Here is a 19521-nt window from a genome sequence, read left to right as displayed (position 1 = left end):
TGTAACCTAGAGGACAATTGTTCCCCAACCTACCTGCTCCGGATACGGTAGAACCATGCTGCCGCATATGTCGATGGATCCCTGAGCAAGGTTGCCTCAGGAAAACGGCGGCTTGATGGACCGGCGATACACCGAGGTGTATACCCTAGAGAGGTTCTGATACCATCTCCTGCCATCTGCGGGGAAAAGATAGGAAAACAAACCTTGTTTGATACCTGATATTGTGTATTCGGGTGTCTGTCGGCCGCCTACCGGAGCCTGCCCAGCTCATCCGAAACTGAACCAGTCGCTGTCATTTTCGTCAATGGCGTGGAACCCTGATGGACTTGACGTGTCCTCCTCCTTTACCTGCAGTATCAGATGAACTGCTGTATTATGTACCTGTATATTCTGAGACACTGGTTCAGATCCACAGAAAACAGACATCAGTAATGCATGGAATGTTAGCAAAGTTTCTTTTTGGAAAGGTGTGTTTGGTCCCGCTGTGATTTGATCCTGTGACCTTGGAAACCAAAGTCCAAGGGCTTACCTGATGAGTTATTGTCTGGTTAATAGTGACATTACCTGCATCATTGATCAAACAGGGGTGTGCAGGTGCGTGGAGGGCGAAGCAGATGGCTCCGCCGCATACTTCACACCTAAGAGGGAATTCTTCGACTATCCCAGGAGAGACAAACGAAAGGAGAAAAGGTGGGTTAAATAAACAGAGCCCTACGTAAGGTGTGCACTATAATGTGTAGTGACCGATACGATTAAAATAAACTTTCTGGAGCAGCGGAGACCTGAACCAGCAACGCTGCGCTGTGGGACAGGAGTCTTAGCCCTAGGCTATAGGAGTTCTCCTTAAAGTTTTGTTTGGATTCAAACCCCTGTTCAGATACCCGCTACTAGCGTACTGAGCCGCAGCGCTATTTGTCTTATGCCTTACACGCATTCCACAATTACAAATAGCATTAGTAACTAGTGACAACAAGGAATAATAAAGGGAAGGCAACACCCCGCCCTGTATTTAGTGTACCGCTAATTAAGGTGCACCAGATGTTTCTCTGAGGTTCCGCTGGCTTTTCAAAATGGTGACCAGCCTGTGAGAAAGATGGGGGAAAATGTTATGTGCAAGATGTTGTTATTAGAAAACATTGCGGAAGTAGCCTACAGCACCTGGTATTCCCAGGCGGTCTCCCATCCAAGTACTAACCGGGCCTGACCCTGCTTAGTTTCCGAGATCAGACGAGATCGGGCGTGTTCAGGGTGGTGTGGCCATAGGCTTTTATCCCCTATATCTGGTATTTTATGGATTTATCTATATACATACCTACACGCACTTAAATATATATATCTATATATATACATGCACAAACATAACTATATATGTATATATACACACACACCGTAGGTAAATAAATACTGCACAGTAGATCCTTTTAATTATTATTGAGCTGAGTCCCAGCTACTGTAATAGAGCAGGTTCCCTGATTTGCAAGTAGGAAAATGCTGGGTATAGGACTCTACTGCAGGAGGAATGTATCTATATTTCAGCAGCCTGAAGTATCGAAAAGTTACAAATCCCAGAGCTGTTGCCTAGCGACGGGGAGACCTGGGAGCCCGCTGAGTAAAGCAGGTTAACTGTTAATATACCTGGGACTTTATTTGTATTTGTCTCTGAGTATGCAAGATTAGCCCACTGGGCTATAGGAGACACTGCAAATATGAAGCCAGGTCTGTGCATGGAGGAAATGGCCGCCAGAGTGAAACTCCTCTGGGCTATGCGATAAAATCTATATAGTGGATAACTGGATTAGTGCTGAGCCACTCTGACTATATCACATTCTCCTCAGCACCATGTGCATTAAACTCACATAAATGCCTATTACACTATAACAGTGGCCGGGGAGCGGAGAATGCTGAGCCCGCTGTACAGAGCGGGAGTTAGCTCCGCCCCCCGGCTATGGCGCCTTATTGCAAAACTAAGCGGGAAGCGAGCTGTACCCTCCGCTGGGCCTGCGAGTCACCGCCGGGGAGCGCTGAGCGCTGAGCCCGCTATACAGCGCTAGTAGAGCCCTGTATCTGCTAGCCGCCGCCGGGGAGTGTTGCGCTGAACAGAGCGCGAGTCGCCGCCTGGGAGCAGGGAGCGCTGAGCTCGCTCTACAGAGCGGGACTTAGCTCCGCCCCCTCCGTACAAGGCGCCAAATTTAAACATTGCTTTGCGCTCGAGCGGGATCCCTGTGCCGGCTCTGTGAGTCGCGCTGAGTGGGGATCTGTGCGGGGGGTGCGGGGAGCTGGGGGAGCAGAGGGTTATCAGAATGACACACACCCGTTTTTCAGTCAGGGTTGTATAAACACATACTCAGCCTCCCCCAATCATCCTGTCTGTTTCTCCATGAGGAGGACAGGTAAGGATACAATAAAGTACATTACAGCCCCAGAGAGCCCTTCTGGAGTGGGTTGTACAACAATAAACAGTGCATTGCTCTAAAAACATACATAGCCACCACAAATAAAGTATACTTCACTCACCACTGTGTTCTTGGTGGATCGGCCCCGACACACGCCGCACGCAGCGGCGTCCAGCCGGAATCTTCTGTGGTGGGGTGGTCCCGACACAAGCCGCACGCAGCGGTGTCCGACCATTTTTTGATACTCACCGCTGCCATGCTGCCGGAATCTTCTGCTGGATGGAGTGGCCGCGACACGCGCCGCACGCAGCGGTGTCCGCCAACTCAGGAGAGCTCAGTGTCTCCCTCAGCCGGGGCCCATCCCTAGCCGCACGCAGCTGCGATGGGACCCCGCCGGCAGCTCCCACGGTGCAGACTGGCAGTGGCAGAGCTGCCAGTCTGTGAGTGTGTGTAAGAAAAATAAAATAATAAAGAAAAAAGAAGAAAATTCTTCAGCTAAACCCAAGTGAACCAGCTACCTCGGGCACTTAACTAAGACTGGCTTGGAGGGGAGATAGTAGGGGAGGAGCTAGCCACAGTGTGAGAATTTTTAAAGTGCCAGCTACCAATACCACCTACTATCTCCCCATTGTAACTACACTCCAGTGGCCCCTAGTGGATGAAGGAGAAACTGGCAAGCCTGATTTGAAGAATCTGTGAGGTGGGAGCTCCTGGAACTCTAGTCTGTAGCCCTGGGAAATAAGATCTATGACCCAGGGATCCTGGCACGAACTTGTTCATATGTGACTGAAGAATTTTAGTCGGGCTCCCACCTACCAGTCCTCCAGGCATTGCGGTCCACCGTCATGCTGAAGGTTTTGAGGAAGCAGAGCTTGAGCCCTGTTCCTGTGAACCGGCAGTTGCCGGTTTGCGTGGTTTACCTCTAGCGCCTCTGGTGGTTGTAGAAGAACCTCTGGATTTGCCCCTAAACTTGGCCATCCGAAAAGACTGTAAATTGGGACCTGAGTAAGCCTTCCTAGCTGGGGGAGCTGCAGAAGGAAGATACGTGGACTTACCTGCAGTAGCTTTGAAGATCCATTTGTCTAGTTCATCCCCAAATAAGAAAAATAACAACAAACAAGGACTGCGCTTATCGCTATCAGATAAGTAAGCTGCTATCGGAGTGTGGAGGGAATCCCCAAATAAGGTCTCTCCTGTGAAGGGTAGGCCTTCCACGCCTTTCCTGGAGTCCACGTCGGCAGTCCATTGGCGTAGCCATAAGCACCTGCGTCCTGTATATGTTGCAGGAGTAAAATAATCTCCCCCTGAGGCAATGTATCTAACTCCTCAATTAGGTTACCCGACTATTTGGCAATGACTTTTGTAATACACCCACATGCTATAGTGGGTCTCTGGGCCACCCCAACAGCTGTATACAAGGATTTGAGTGTGGTCTCAATTTTACGATCAGCCGCATCTTTCAGGGAGGCTGCACCCGGGACAGGCCATACAATTTTCACGACAGCCTGGATACTGATGCATCTACTATCGGTGGATTTTCAGGAGGAAAAGATGATAACCGTTAAGGGATTTGAAACTTCTTATCAGGTTTAACCCACGGGTCTTCAAACAGGGTATTTAGTTCCTTTGACACAGGAAAAGTGGCTGAGGATTTCTTCTTTATATTAAAATAAGATTCCCCACTCTCCTCTGTCACCTTATCAGGGATCTGCAGAACTTCTCTGATAGCCTCTATGAGAGCCTCTATTCCCTGTGACAGAGTAGTCTCCCTCCCCTCTGTCCACCTCCCCCTCCTCCATGTCTGACCCCTCATCATCGGAGTCAGACTGCAGGATATGGGACAAAGTACGTTTTTGCGGACAAATGGCAGGGGACTGTGACGCTGGTTTGGGTACTGAGTCTCTTTTCATAAACTCAGTCATAGATTGTCTTAAGTACTGCGTCTCAGTGCGGGACAATTTAGTAGAAATGTTGGAAATCATTCCCCTAATGGAGTCCAGCCATGCTGGTTCTGCCCCGCTAGCCTGGGAAGGGATACTACACTGAGTACACACTAGTGAACCCCCTGGAGAAGAGGAACACTGTGCCTTACATGAAACACACTCATTGCCTGACATGCTTTAACAGTGACAGCACACACAGGAAAAGGTTAAATGCACAATTAACCCACAGAGAGCCCTTCCAGGGAGACACAGAGAGAGTATGGAGCCAGCACCCGGCGCCCTTACCGCTAATGCCAATCTTAGCTTCAGCGTCTGTGCCCTTACACAGCAAAAGACGTAGTCCACTCCGTTCAGAAGCCGTGCGTCTCCATACCCTCATGCCGCCATAATGGCCGGTGACCCGCTAACCTGGACGCCAGCTTAGTACTCACCCCCCCCCCCCTCCCCCCCGCGCCTAAGTCCCACGAAGTAGGCAGGCTGGTGCCATCCAGTCCTGCCTGAAATCAACAAGCTCAGGAAATAAATGCAGAAAACTCTTCAGGAGCTTCCAGAGACGTGACCGACCCCTCCGTGCACATTTTCTAAATTCAGTCTGGTAGGAGGGGCATAGAGGGAGGAGCCAGCGCACACTATCAAATTCTTGAAGTGCCCATGGCTCCTAGTGGACCCGTCTATACCCATGGTACTAAATGGATTCCCAGTATCCCCTAGGACGTAAGAGAAATATAGGTTCTGTAGTAGCTGCCACAATTGCATGATTCAGATCTACAAAGCACATACTACAGCGTGCACGTTTCTACATAAGCTGCTTTGTTCATTTCAATAAAACTTTATAAAATGTTTTTATTTTTATTCTAAGGTATACAACAAACCAAAAGTTGAAGAAAAGATACAGAAATTATGTTCCAGGACAGGCCTGCCCAACCTATGGTTCTCCAGGTGCTGTAAAACTACATATGCTAGCATGACCTTCCACCATTTTATCATTCCCTAATAGCAAAATGTTCACAGGGCATGCTGGAAGTTGTAGTTTCACAACAGCTGGAGAGCCACAGGTTGGCCAGGCCTGTTCTAGGATAAAGATATTTATTTCCATACACAAGTCAATAAACTTTCGGATGTATTAACCAGCAAAAATAGACAGTATATGGACATATTGAAGTTAGAAAACGCTATTTCAGGATGCACTTTGTGACATCATGGTAATAATACATGTTATACGCTTGCATAAGTGACACTTGCTATTCATAAAAGTGCAATACAGAAAATAAGTTGTGCTTATATATGGATAATAAATCTTCTTTAGTTTATAAAAAAGCTGTTCCAACATTACATCAAGCCTTCCACACACTGGTTCTCTTGATAGCAGGAATACTCCTAAGTACTGAGAAACTTCCTGGACCATAGGCTGAAGCTGCAGAGTCTGCCTACTCCAGGACTGGACAATCTGTGGCAAATTGCTGGCGGTTTATGCTGAGACTTGTAGTTTCACTCACCATCGGCGAGATGTAATGGAGTCCGAGATCACCGGAGTTGCGGTATGAGGGCCGATCTCAGACCATTTTTTTTTAAAGGGACAATCACTTACAAGGTATGGTACACATCTGGCGATCTCGGGCTCTATGACATCCCGCCGCATAACTCTCTTCCTTCCTTTCCCTCCAAAATATTTGACTGACTAGTATACCTAGTCCCTATATTGGCTCTAAATCTAAACTAAAATTACTTGCCCACAAAGCCTTCACCACCACCTCCACCCATCATACTCCCACCTATACTACCCACACTAATGCCCCCTCCCACCTACCCTACTCTCATCTATACATCCCACACTAATGCCCCCTCCCACCTACCCTACTCATCTATTCTACCCACACTAATGCCCCCTCCCACCTACCCATCTCTCATCTATACTACCCACGCATGACCCTTCACACCTTGCCCACCCCCATCTATAGTACCCACACTAATGGCCCATCCCACCTACCCTACTCTCATCTATACCATACAAACTAATGTCCCCTCACACCTACCCACACTAATGCACTCCCACCTACACTACACAAACTATTACCCCTTCACACCTACCCTACTTCAGCCTACACTACACACAAACACACTAATGTACATATACTACCCACACTAATGTCCCCTCACACTTACCCACATTAATGCACCTTCACACCTAGCACACTCCCACTTATACTATACACACTAATGTCTCCTCACACCTACCCCACTCATCTATACTGCTCAAACTAATGTCCCATCACACCTACCCCACTCCTACATATACTAACCACACTATTGTCCCCTCACACCTATCCTACTGCTACCTACACTACCCACACTAATGTCCCTTCATACCATCCCCGCACCCATCTATAGTACCCAAACTAATGTCCCCTCACACCTACCCATACTAATGCACCTTATTAGCACACTCCCACATACACTATACACAATCTTCCCTCACACCTACCCCTCTCATCTATACTGCCCAAACTAATGTCCCCTCACACCTACCCACACTAATGTCCCCTCACACCTACCCCACTAATGTCCCCTCACAGCTATCCTACTGCCACCTACACTACCCACACTAATGTCCCTTCATACCATCCCCGCACCCATCTATACTACCCAAACTAATGTCCCCTCACATCTACCCACACTAATGCATCTTCACATCTACCACACACTCACCTATTCTAATCACACTAATGCCCCCTCACACCTACCCCACCCCCACCGATACTAGCCACACTAAGGCCCCCTCACATCTATACTACCCCACAGTAATGTCCCCTCACAACTGTGCCAGTCTACATTCTGAGCCACTGCTGCTCCTCTTCTCTCAGCTGGGCCCTCTTCCAATTAGAATGTAAGCTTGCTCATAAGCTGTGCCCTCCATAACGCTTGCTGTCATATCTGCATTGATATATCTTTCTTGTTTGCCCCTGTTTACATGTGTCCTGGTTCTTCCCTGCAGCCAGGCACTGTGGCGCCTTATAAAATTATTTAGATTTTTATAATTAGTACTTGGGGAGACAATAAAGAGTTTGCAGTGCTACCCAGCTTGATTTCTGTCACCAAACGTGAAACAGCCCTTAATAAAGGAAGCACCTCACAGATCACAAAGAGCTTGATACAGTCCCTAACCCAACAATTGTCAGACTTAGCAGAAAATACAACTTACCTCTTGGCTGCTCAGGATCGATATGGTAGACTCGGTGGTATGCTCCAGGGCTCTCTGGCAAGCTTTTTGTATCTTGTGCTGGACAAACTCTTCCAAGCTCGTGTATTCAGTCTGGCAGCGACCACATTTATGCACATCGTCATCATCTGAAACGAGATAGGAAAGCTTACTTTACCAAAGTAAAGAAAAATCCATGTTCATGCAAAATGAAATTATTTGTCTGTGGAATTCAAAGTACATGTTGTCACTTAAAAGTTTTGTAAATGATCTGCTAAAGGAACCAATTTGTTTTTCAGGATTGAGACATGTATTTGATGATTACTGGCCCAGTACAATTAACTTTACCTTTCTCTATCGTCCTAGTGGATGCTGGGGTTCCTGAAAGGACCATGGGGAATAGCGGCTCCGCAGGAGACAGGGCACAAAAAGTAAAGCTTTTTCCGATCAGGTGGTGTGCACTGGCTCCTCCCCCTATGACCCTCCTCCAGACTCCAGTTAGATTTTTGTGCCCGGCCGAGAAGGGTGCAATTCTAGGTGGCTCTCCTAAAGAGCTGCTTAGAAAAAGTTTAGCTAGGTTTTTTATTTTACAGTGATTCCTGCTGGCAACAGGATCACTGCAGCGAGGGACTGAGGGGAGAAGGAGTCAACTCACCTGCGTGCAGGATGGATTGGCTTCTTGGCTACTGGACATCAAGCTCCAGAGGGACGATCACGGGTACAGCCTGGATGGTCACCGGAGCCACGCCGCCGGCCCCCTTGCAGATGCTGAAGACAGAAGAGGTCCAGAATCGGCGGCTGAAGACTCCTGCAGTCTTCAAAAGGTAGCGCACAGCACTGCAGCTGTGCGCCATTTTCCTCTCAGCACACTTCACACGGCAGTCACTGAGGGTGCAGGGCGCTGGGAGGGGGGCGCCCTGGGAGGCAAAATGATTACCTATAAAGGCTAAAAATACCTCACATATAGCCCTAGAGGCTATATGGAGATATTTAACCCCTGCCTGATTTCTCTAAATAGCGGGAGACGAGCCCGCCAGAAAAGGGGCGGGGCCTATCTCCTCAGCACACGGCGCCATTTCCTCTCACAGCTCCGCTGGTCAGGACGGCTCCCAAGTCTCTCCCCTGCACTGCACTACAGAAACAGGGTAAAACAGAGAGGGGGGGGCACATTTATGGCGATAATTTGATATAACAAAGCAGCTATAAGGGAGCACTTATTATAAGGCTATCCCTGATATATATATAGCGCTTTTGGTGTGTGCTGGCAAACTCTCCCTCTGTCTCCCCAAAGGGCTAGTGGGTCCTGTCTTCGTTAGGAGCATTCCCTGTGTGTCTGCTGTGTGTCGGTACGTGTGTGTCGACATGTATGAGGACGATATTGGTGTGGAGGCGGAGCAATTGCCAAATATGAGGATGTCACCCCCTAGGGAGTCGACACCGGAATGGATGCCTTTATTTATGGAACTACGGGATAGTGTCAACACGCTAAAGCAGTCGTTTGACGACATGAGGCGGCCGGACAATCAATTAGTGCCTGTCCAGGCGACTCAAACACCGTCAGGGGCTGTGAAACGCCCTTTGCCTCAGTCGGTCGACACAGACCCAGACACAGGCGATGACTCCAGTGGTGACGGTGACGAATCAACCGTATTTTCCAGTAGGGCCACACGTTATATGATTTTGGCAATGAAGGAGGCGTTACATTTAGCTGATACTACAGGTACCACTAAACAGGGTATTATGTGGGGTATGAAAAAACTACCTATAGTTTTTCCTGAATCAGAAGAATTAAATGACGTGTGTAATGAAGCGTGGGTTGCCCCTGATAAAAAACTGATAATTTCAAAGAAATTATTGGCATTATACCCTTTCCCGCCAGAGGTTAGGGAGCGCTGGGAAACACCTCCTAGGGTGGACAAGGCGCTAACACGCTTATCTAAACAAGTGGCGTTACCCTCTCCTGAGACGGCCGCACTTAAAGATCCATCAGATAGGAGGATGGAAAATATCCAAAAAAGTATATACACACATGCAGGTGTTATACTACGACCAGCTGTAGCGACTGCCTGGATGGGCAGTGCTGGGGTAGTTTGGTCAGAGTCCCTGATTGAAAATATTGATACCCTGGACAGGGACAATATTTTACTGTCGTTAGAACAAATAAAGGATGCATTTCTTTATATGCGTGATGCACAGAGGGATATCTGCACACTGGCATCACGGGTAAGTGCTATGTCCATTTCGGCCAGAAGAGCTTTATGGACGCGACAGTGGTCAGGCGATGCGGATTCAAAACGGCATATGGAAGTTTTGCCGTATAAAGGGGAGGAGTTATTTGGAGTCGGTCTATCAGATTTGGTGGCCACGGCTACAGCCGGGAAATCCACCTTTCTACCTCAAGTCACTCCCCCACAGAAAAAGGCACCGACTTTTCAACCGCAGCCCTTTCGTTCCTTTAAAAATAAGAGAGCAAAGGGCTATTCATATCTGCCACGAGGCAAAGGTCGAGGGAAGAGACAGCAACACGCAGCTCCTTCCCAGGAACAGAAGCCCTCCCCGGCTTCTACAAAAGCCTCAGCATGACGCTGGGGCTCCTCAAGCGGACTCGGGGATGGTGGGCGGTCGTCTCAAAAATTACAGCGCGCAGTGGGCTCACTCGCAGGTAGATCCCTGGATCCTGCAGATAATATCTCAAGGATACAGGTTGGAATTAGAGACGGATCCACCTCGCCGTTTCCTGAAGTCTGCTTTACCAACGTCCCCCTCCGAAAGGGAGACGGTTTTGGAAGCCATTCACAAGCTGTACTCTCAGCAGGTGATAGTCAAGGTACCTCTTCTACAACAAGGGAAGGGGTATTATTCCACTCTTTTTGTGGTACCGAAGCCGGATGGCTCGGTAAGGCCTATTCTAAATCTGAAGTCCTTGAACCTGTACATAAAGAAGTTCAAGTTCAAAATGGAGTCACTCAGAGCAGTGATAGCGAACCTGGAAGAGGGGGACTTTATGGTATCCTTGGACATCAAGGATGCGTATCTCCACGTTCCAATTTACCCCTCACACCAGGGGTACCTCAGGTTCGTTGTACAAAACTGTCACTATCAGTTTCAGACGCTGCCGTTCGGATTGTCCACGGCACCTCGGATCTTTACAAAGGTAATGGCCGAGATGATGATTCTTCTTCGAAGAAAAGGCGTATTAATTATCCCATACTTGGACGATCTCCTAATAAGGGCGAGGTCCAGAGAACAGCTAGAGATGGGATTAGCACTGTCTCAAGAAGTGCTAAAACAGCACGGGTGGATTCTGAATATTCCAAAATCCCAGTTAATGCCGACAACTCGTCTGCTGTTCCTAGGGATGATTCTGGACACGGTTCAGAAAAAGGTTTTTCTCCCGGAGGAAAAAGCCAAGGAGTTATCCGAGCTTGTCAGGAACCTCCTAAAACCAGGAAAGGTGTCTGTACATCAATGCACAAGAGTCCTGGGAAAAATGGTGGCTTCTTACGAAGCAATTCCATTCGTCAGATTCCACGCAAGAATTTTCCAAAGGGATCTGTTGGACAAATGGTCAGGGTCGCATCTTCAGATGCACCTACGGATAACCCTGTCTCCAAGGACAAGGGTGTCTCTTCTGTGGTGGTTGCAGAGTCCTCATCTATTGGAGGGCCGCAGATTCGGCATACAGGATTGGATCCTGGTGACCACGGACGCCAGCCTGAGAGGCTGGGGAGCAGTCACACAAGGAAGAAACTTCCAGGGAGTATGGACGAGCCTGGAAACGTCTCTTCACATAAACATTCTGGAACTAAGAGCAATATACAATGCTCTAAGCCAGGCAGAACCTCTGCTTCAGGGAAAACCGGTGTTGATCCAGTCGGACAACATCACGGCAGTCGCCCATGTGAACAGACAGGGCGGCACAAGAAGCAGGAGTGCAATGGCAGAAGCTGCAAGGATTCTTCGCTGGGCAGAGAATCATGTGATAGCGCTATCAGCAGTGTTCATCCCGGGAGTGGACAACTGGGAAGCAGACTTCCTCAGCAGACACGATCTTCACCCGGGAGAGTGGGGACTTCATCCAGAAGTCTTCCACATGCTGGTAACCCGTTGGGAAAGACCAATGGTGGACATGATGGCGTCTCGCCTCAACAAAAAACTGGACAGGTATTGCGCCAGGTCAAGAGATCCGCAGGCAATAGCTGTGGACGCGCTGGTAACGCCTTGGGTGTACCAGTCGGTGTATGTGTTTCCTCCTCTGCCTCTCATACCAAAAGTATTGAGAATTATACGGCAAAGAGGCGTAAGAACGATACTAGTGGTTCCGGATTGGCCAAGAAGGACTTGGTACCCGGAACTTCAAGAGATGATCACGGAAGATCCGTGGCCTCTACCTCTAAGGAGGGACTTGCTTCAGCAGGGTCCCTGTCTGTTTCAAGACTTACCGCGGCTGCGTTTGACGGCATGGCGGTTGAACGCCGGATCCTAATGGAAAAAGGCATGCCGGAAGAAGTCATTCCTACTTTGATTAAAGCAAGGAAAGAAGTAACCGTGCAACATTATCACCGAATTTGGCGAAAATATGTTGCGTGGTGCGAAGATCGGAGTGCTCCGACGGAGGAATTTCAACTGGGTCGATTCCTACATTTCCTGCAATCAGGATTGTCTATGGGTCTCAAATTGGGATCTATTAAGGTTCAAATTTCGGCCCTGTCGATTTTCTTTCAAAAAGAATTGGCTTCAGTCCCTGAAGTCCAGACCTTTGTTAAGGGAGTGCTGCATATACAGCCTCCTGTGGTGCCTCCAGTGGCACTGTGGGATCTCAATGTAGTTTTGGATTTTCTAAAATCTCATTGGTTTGAACCACTAAATAAGGTGGATTTGAAATATCTCACTTGGAAAGTGACCATGCTTCTAGCCCTGGCTTCTGCCAGGAGAGTGTCAGAATTGGCAGCTTTATCTTACAAAAGCCCATATCTGATTTTCCATTCGGACAGGGCAGAACTGCGGACTCGTCCGCATTTTCTCCCTAAGGTGGTGTCAGCATTTCATCTGAACCAGCCTATTGTAGTGCCTGCGGCTACAAGTGACTTGGAGGACTCCAAGTTACTGGACGTTGTCAGAGCATTAAAAATATATATTGCAAGAACAGCTGGAGTCAGAAAATCTGACTCGTTGTTTATATTGTATGCACCCAACAAGATGGGTGCTCCTGCGTCTAAGCAGACGATTGCTCGTTGGATCTGTAGCACAATCCAACTGGCACATTCTGTGGCAGGCCTGCCACAGCCTAAATCTGTAAAGGCCCACTCCACAAGGAAGGTGGGCTCATCTTGGGCGGCTGCCCGAGGGGTCTCGGCATTACAACTTTGCCGAGCTGCTACGTGGTCAGGGGAGAACACGTTTGTAAAATTTTACAAATTTGATACTCTGGCTAAGGAGGACCTGGAGTTCTCTCATTCGGTGCTGCAGAGTCATCCGCACTCTCCCGCCCGTTTGGGAGCTTTGGTATAATCCCCATGGTCCTTTCAGGAACCCCAGCATCCACTAGGACGATAGAGAAAATAAGATTTTACTTACCGATAAATCTATTTCTCGGAGTCCGTAGTGGATGCTGGGCGCCCATCCCAAGTGCGGATTATCTGCATAAATTGTACATAGTTATTGTTAACTTATTCGGGTTATTGTTGTAGGAAGCCATCTTTCAGAGGCTCCGCTGTTATCATACTGTTAACTGGGTTTAGATCACAAGTTGTACGGTGTGATTGGTGTGGCTGGTATGAGTCTTACCCGGGATTCAAAATCCTCCCTTATTGTGTACGCTCGTCCGGGCACAGTACCTAACTGGAGTCTGGAGGAGGGTCATAGGGGGAGGAGCCAGTGCACACCACCTGATCGGAAAAAGCTTTACTTTTTGTGCCCTGTCTCCTGCGGAGCCGCTATTCCCCATGGTCCTTTCAGGAACCCCAGCATCCACTACGGACTCCGAGAAATAGATTTATCGGTAAGTAAAATCTTATTTTTTGTGACTAAAGAAATCATCAAAATGGAGCTTTTCATGGACCCCACCAGTGACAAAAAAACAGGGGGGGGATTTATGGTCACTTACCGTTATATCATCTTCTCTGGAGCAGGCTGGGGAACACTGGACCCTGGGATTGCAGGATGGCTGGAGGAGTTGGCACATAAACTAAACTGTAGCTTTAAATTCTAAGCTCCTCCCCCTGCAACCCCAGGATTCCACTACTTCTTCTTCTTCTTCTTTGCACCTTGGAGCATAAGGGAAGGAACGCAGGCTGGGGAACACTGGACCATGGGATGTTCAACAGCTGCCCTCAGGTGAGGGAATGCTCAGGCTGCCTGACCGGAAAACTGTATTCCTAAAGTGGGTGTCACCAAAGGAAAGAACCTGAAAACGCTAAAAACGTGTGGACAGAGGACCAGAGAACAGCACGACAGACTTGTTTCACCAAAGCTTTGTGTTGTGCTTCCCTGGAGATCACCAGTGCGACTACGCAGACGCCCTGTATGGTGTTGGTCGCCTTGCACTATGCATGTGCGGTGTAAATAACAAGCAGAGAATCTGTGCGACAGACAGAAAAAGTCTTGTCCAAGTAAAACTGCACAGTCTGAACTACGTCTAGTAGAGCCAAACTATCTAATTCACGGGAAGGTTTATGTGAAAAACCAAGACAACTTTCTGCTTGAACGTAGGAGCAGTAAGGAGAACAACGTTATCATCATGGAAGAGGAGACAAGATGGCTTACAAGACAAAAACGCAACCTGGTAACAGACCGAGCGGTGGCATTAGCCATAAGGAATATAGCTTTACTATAATGAATTGAAGATCTACTGAAGGTAAAGACTCAGGCAGAGAGTTAACAGGACCAGATCAAGATCCCACCATGCAGTTGGCAGATGAAAAATGGTAGTGGAATACACCCACACCCTGTAAACAGGTATGGACCCCTAGAAGAAGGGCAAAATGTTGTTGGGAAAAAAAATGAACAGAGGTAGAAATAAAAACTTCAGCTTCAAAAACCAGGCTGTTAAAACCAACCCAAGGAGGTCCAGCTGTAAAAACAGACCTTGTTACAGCAGATCCGGACAAAAGGGAGACGCCACTCATGACCTGCCAACAATCTAAAAATGTTGGCATACCCCTACATGAGTTGCCAGTCTAGAGTCACTAGGATTACAATCACATGTAAAACCCTGATGCGGGTGATTCCAGGCGGCAACCTCGGGTTCGGTGGAAACGTATACTCTAGACGAAAATTTCACAGGACTGTAATGGCAGTCACTGCGAAAAGCCACAGGTTCCTATATACTGCAGAATTGTGGAACTTTGAAGATGCTTCGAAAGCCCATGAGATTCCCTTGTGGAAAGTCTCCACAGTTGAACCGTTAGATGGAAGATTCCTGGAAGGAGAAACCCCTGATATTATAAGTAAGCATACAAAAGTTAGCCTTGTAATCACCGCTAAGAACACCGTCAGAAACATCTCTACGCAGGAATGATTGGGCCTGTGCTAGCGCTATATTATATATTTTTCTTCTTCCCTGCAGCAAGGCAGCCGGTACTAATGGGTCGGGTTCAATATAACTGCAGTCAAAATACTGACTGCGGCATTTCGATGTTGAGAAACCCGACAAGGGTAAGCCTAACTCTCCCTGGCGGTGATTACACCTAACCCCCCCTCCCCACAGCCTAACCCTAGCCCTCCCTTTCTGTGGATGCCTAACCCTAACACACACCCCTCCCTCCCACCGCAGCCAACCCCTCCCCCCACACCTAAACACACACCCCCTGCAGCCTAAAATGAACCCACCTGCGGGGCTTAACTGTCCGGCAGCCCGGCAATTACTTGATCGGAATCCCAGCGATCAGGATTATGGTGCCAGGATAGTGTCCCTAGACGGGATGCCGGCGTCGGTATTTCGATTTGGTTGGATTATAATGTTTCTGTGCAGGGTAAATACTGGCTGCTTTATTTTTACACTGCAATTTAGATTTCCATTTGAACACACCCCACCCAAATCTAACTCTCTCTGCACATGTTACATCTGCCCCCCCCCCCCCCCCTTCCCATGTGCCATGTGTACTTTTTTGGTTTGCTAATAATCCTGAATAAGGCCCATAGACAGCAAGCACAATTGCGGCAAGGAACTGATGTGAAGGACTAAATATTCTCTGTAAAGTGCTGCGGAATACGTAACAATACAAAGCAAGTTACGGTTTGTGTGGGTTACAAAGTATGATAAGTAGACAGGAACGATTTTAGGGGGATTTGGTATCTGTGTAAATCTTAAGGAGGTCCTGGAATGGTGGGATTCAGACCTGATTACTGGTACATAGGTTTTATGCCAGTTCTTGCAGAAAATAAAAGAGTTGGATTTAGCATAAATATTTGCAAACAGCTTGGAGATTCTTCACACTTGTAAAGCTCCCCACACACCTGAAAGACCGTCGGGCCAATATATCGTTAGTGAAAGTGTGAATAGTTTGGATGATTATCCGATACGCGGTCCCGCAGGTCATATGCTGGATCCTCTGATCTTATGTGCTGCACATAAGATCAGGCGATCTGGGTAGCGGTGATTCACAGTGCGTACAATACATTGTTAGGTACTTTTCCTGACCCAACTAATCAATCGTACTCCTGGAATTGCCGGGAGAGCTGTGGGGGAAAAATAAGAATTTACTCACCGGTAATTCTATTTCTCGTAGTCCGTAGTGGATGCTGGGAACTCCGTAAGGACCATGGGGAATAGACGGGCTCCGCAGGAGACTGGGCACTCTAAAGAAAAGATTAGGTACTATCTGGTGTGCACTGGCTCCTCCCTCTATGCCCCTCCTCCAGACCTCAGTTAGGGAAACTGTGCCCGGAAGAGCTGACATTACAAGGAAAGGATTTGGAATCCCGGGTAAGACTCATACCAGCCACACCAATCACACCGTACAACTTGTGATAACCTTACCCAGTTAACAGTATGAACAACAACTGAGCCTCACTCAACGGATGGCTCATAACAATAACCCTTAGTTAAGCAATAACTATATACACGTATTGCAGAAAGTCCGCACTTGGGACGGGCGCCCAGCATCCACTACGGACTACGAGAAATAGAATTACCGGTGAGTAAATTCTTATTTTCTCTGACGTCCTAGTGGATGCTGGGAACTCCGTAAGGACCATGGGGATTATACCAAAGCTCCCAAACGGGCGGGAGAGTGAGGATGACTGTGCAGCACCGAATGAGCAAACACAAGGTCCTCCTCAGCCAGGGTATCAAACTTGTAGAACTTTGCAAATGTGTTTGGACCCGACCAAGTAACCGCTCGGCAAAGCTGTAAAGCCGAGACCGCTCGGGCAGCCGCCCAAGAAGAGCCCACCTTCCTTGTGGAATGGGCTTTCACCGATTTTGGATGCGGCAATCCAGCCGCAGAATGAGCCTGCTGAATCGTGCTACAGATCCAGCGAGCAATAGTTTGCTTTGAAGCAGGAGCACCCAGCTTGTTGGGTGCATGCAAGATAAACAGCGAGTCAGTGTTCCTGACTCCAGCCGTTCTGGAAACATATATTTTCAAAGCCCTGACTACGTCCAGCAACTTGGAGTCCTCCAAGTCCCGAGTAGCCGCAGGCACCACAATAGGTTGGTTCAAATGAAACGATGACACCACCTTTGGGAGAAATTGGGGACGAGTCCTCAATTCTGCCCTGTCCATATGGAAGATCAGATATGGGCTTTTACATGACAAAGCCGCCAATTCCGACACACGCCTAGCCGATGCTAAGGCCAACAGCATGACCACTTTCCACGGTCTTAAGTGGCTCAAACCAGTGGTATTTCAGGAAATCCAACACAACGTTAAGATCCCAGGATGCCACTGGTGGCACAAAAGGGGGCTGAATATGCAGCACTCCCTTAACAAATGTCTGAACCTCAGGCAGTGAAGCCAGTTCTTTTTGAAAGAAAATGGATAGGGCCGAGATCTGGACCTTTATGGACCCCAATTTTAGGCCAATAGTCACCCCTGACTGTAGGAAGTTCAGGAAACGACCCAGTTGGAATTCCTCTGTAGGGGCCTTCCTGGCCTCACACCAAGCAACATACTTCAGCCATATACGGTGATAATGTTTTGCTGTCACGTCTTTTGTAGCCTTTATCAGCGTAGGAATAACTTCATCCGGAATGCCTTTTTCCGCTAGGATCCGGCGTTCAACCGCCATGCCATCAAACGCAGCCGCGGTAAGTCTTGGAACAGACAGGGCCCTTGCTGCAGCAGGTCCTGTCTGAGAGGCAGAGGCCATGGGTCCTCTGTGCGCATTTCTTGCAGTTCTGGGTACCAAGTCCTTCTTGGCCAGTCCGGAACAATGAGTATTGTTCTTATTCCTCTCTTTCTTACTATTCTCAGTACTTTTGGTATGAGAGGAAGAGGAGGAAACACATATACTGACTGGTACACCCACGGTGTCACTAGGGCGTCCACAGCTATCGCCTGAGGGTCCCTTGACCTGGCGCAATATCTTTTTAGCTTTTTGTTGAGGCGGGACGCCATCATGTCCACCTGTGGCAGTTCCCATCGGTTTGCAATCAGTTGGAAGACTTCATGATGAAGTCCCCACTCTCCCGGGTGGAGGTCGTGTCTGCTGAGGAAGTCTGCTTCCCAGTTGTCCACTCCCGGAATGAACACTGCTGACAGTGCTTGTACGTGATTCTCCGCCCATTAAAGAATCTTTGTGGCTTCCGCCATTGCCATCCTGCTTCTTGTGTCGCCCTGGCAGGTTACATGGGCGACCGCCGTGATGTTGTCTGACTGAATCAGCACTGGCCGTTTCGAAGCAGGGGCTCTGCTTGACTCGGCGTTGTAAATGGCCCTTAGTTCCAGTATATTTATGTGTAGTGAAGTCTCCAGACTTGACCACAGCCCTTGGAAGTTTCTTCCCTGAGTGACTGCCCCCCATCCTCGGAGGCTTGCATCCGTGGTCACCAGGACCCAGTCCTGTATGCCGAACCTGCGGCCCTCGAGAAGGTGAGCACTCTGCAGCCACCACAGAAGAGACACCCTGGCCCTTGGGGACAGGGTGATCAGCCGATGCAACTGAAGATGCGATCCGGACCACTTGTCCAACAGATCCCACTGAAAGATCCTTGCATGGAACCTGCCGAAGGGAATGGCTTCGTATGAAGCCACCATCTTTCCCAGGACTCGCGTGCAGTGATGCACCGATACCTGTTTTGGTTTCAGGAGGTCCCTGACCAGAGATGCTAATTCCTGGGCCTTCTCCACCGGGAGAAACACCTTCATCTGTTCTGTGTCCAGAATCATGCCCAGGAAAAGCAGACGCGTCGTAGGAATCAGCTGCGACTTTGGAACATTCAGAATCCAGCCGTGCTGTAGTAACACTTCCTGAGAGAGTGTTACGCTGATCAACAACTGCTCCCTGGACCTCGCCTTTATAAGGAGATCGTCCAAGTACGGGATAATTATAACCCCCTTCTGCCGAAGGAGTATCATCATTTCGGCCATTACCTTGGTAAATATTCTCGGTGCCGTGGACAGGCCAAACGGCAACGTCTGGAATTGGTAATGACAGTCCTATACCACAAATCTGAGGTACTCCTGGTGAGGTGGGTAAATGGGGACATGCAAGTAAGCATCTTTGATGTCCAGCGACACCATAAAATCCCCCTCTTGCAGGCTTGCAATAACCGCTCTGAGCGATTCCATTTTGAACTTGAATTTCTTTATATAAGTGTTCAAGGACTTTAAATTCAGAATGGGTCTCACCGAACCGTCCGGTTTCGGTACCACAAACATTGTGGAATAGTAACCCCTTCCCTGTTGAAGGAGGGGGACCCTGACAATCACTTGCTGGAGGTACAGCTTGTGAATTGCCGCCAGCACTACCTCCCTTTCCATGGGGGAAGCTGGCAAGGCTGATTTGAGGTAACGGCGGGGGGGAGTCGCTTCGAATTCCAGCT

General features: G+C 48.5%; 1 protein-coding gene and 1 non-coding gene across 8 annotated transcripts in view; both read right to left on the bottom strand.

The window, feature by feature from the left end:
• E4F1 (E4F transcription factor 1) overlaps nucleotides 1-19521 on the bottom strand; it is a 124382-nt gene that overhangs the window by 61663 nt on the left and 43198 nt on the right. For 5 of the 7 annotated variants that reach the window (XM_063934715.1, XM_063934712.1, XM_063934714.1 and 2 more), the window contains exon 2: nucleotides 7536-7681. In XM_063934715.1, coding sequence (XP_063790785.1) covers nucleotides 7536-7681 — 146 coding nt within the window. Of the gene's footprint in view, nucleotides 1-7535; nucleotides 7682-19521 lie in introns of those variants that run through there. The other 2 variants (XM_063934716.1, XM_063934717.1) reach the window with 2 other exon arrangements.
• LOC134946554 (5S ribosomal RNA) lies at nucleotides 1147-1265 on the bottom strand. Its single transcript, XR_010182242.1, has one exon. It is a non-coding gene; the product is annotated as a 5S ribosomal RNA (ribosomal RNA).

This window comes from Pseudophryne corroboree, chromosome 7 (assembly GCF_028390025.1).
Source record: "Pseudophryne corroboree isolate aPseCor3 chromosome 7, aPseCor3.hap2, whole genome shotgun sequence".
NCBI lineage: Eukaryota > Metazoa > Chordata > Amphibia > Anura > Myobatrachidae > Pseudophryne > Pseudophryne corroboree.
The sequence above is the reverse complement of the archived record's forward strand: the minus strand, read 5'-3'. Positions and strand labels throughout refer to the sequence as shown.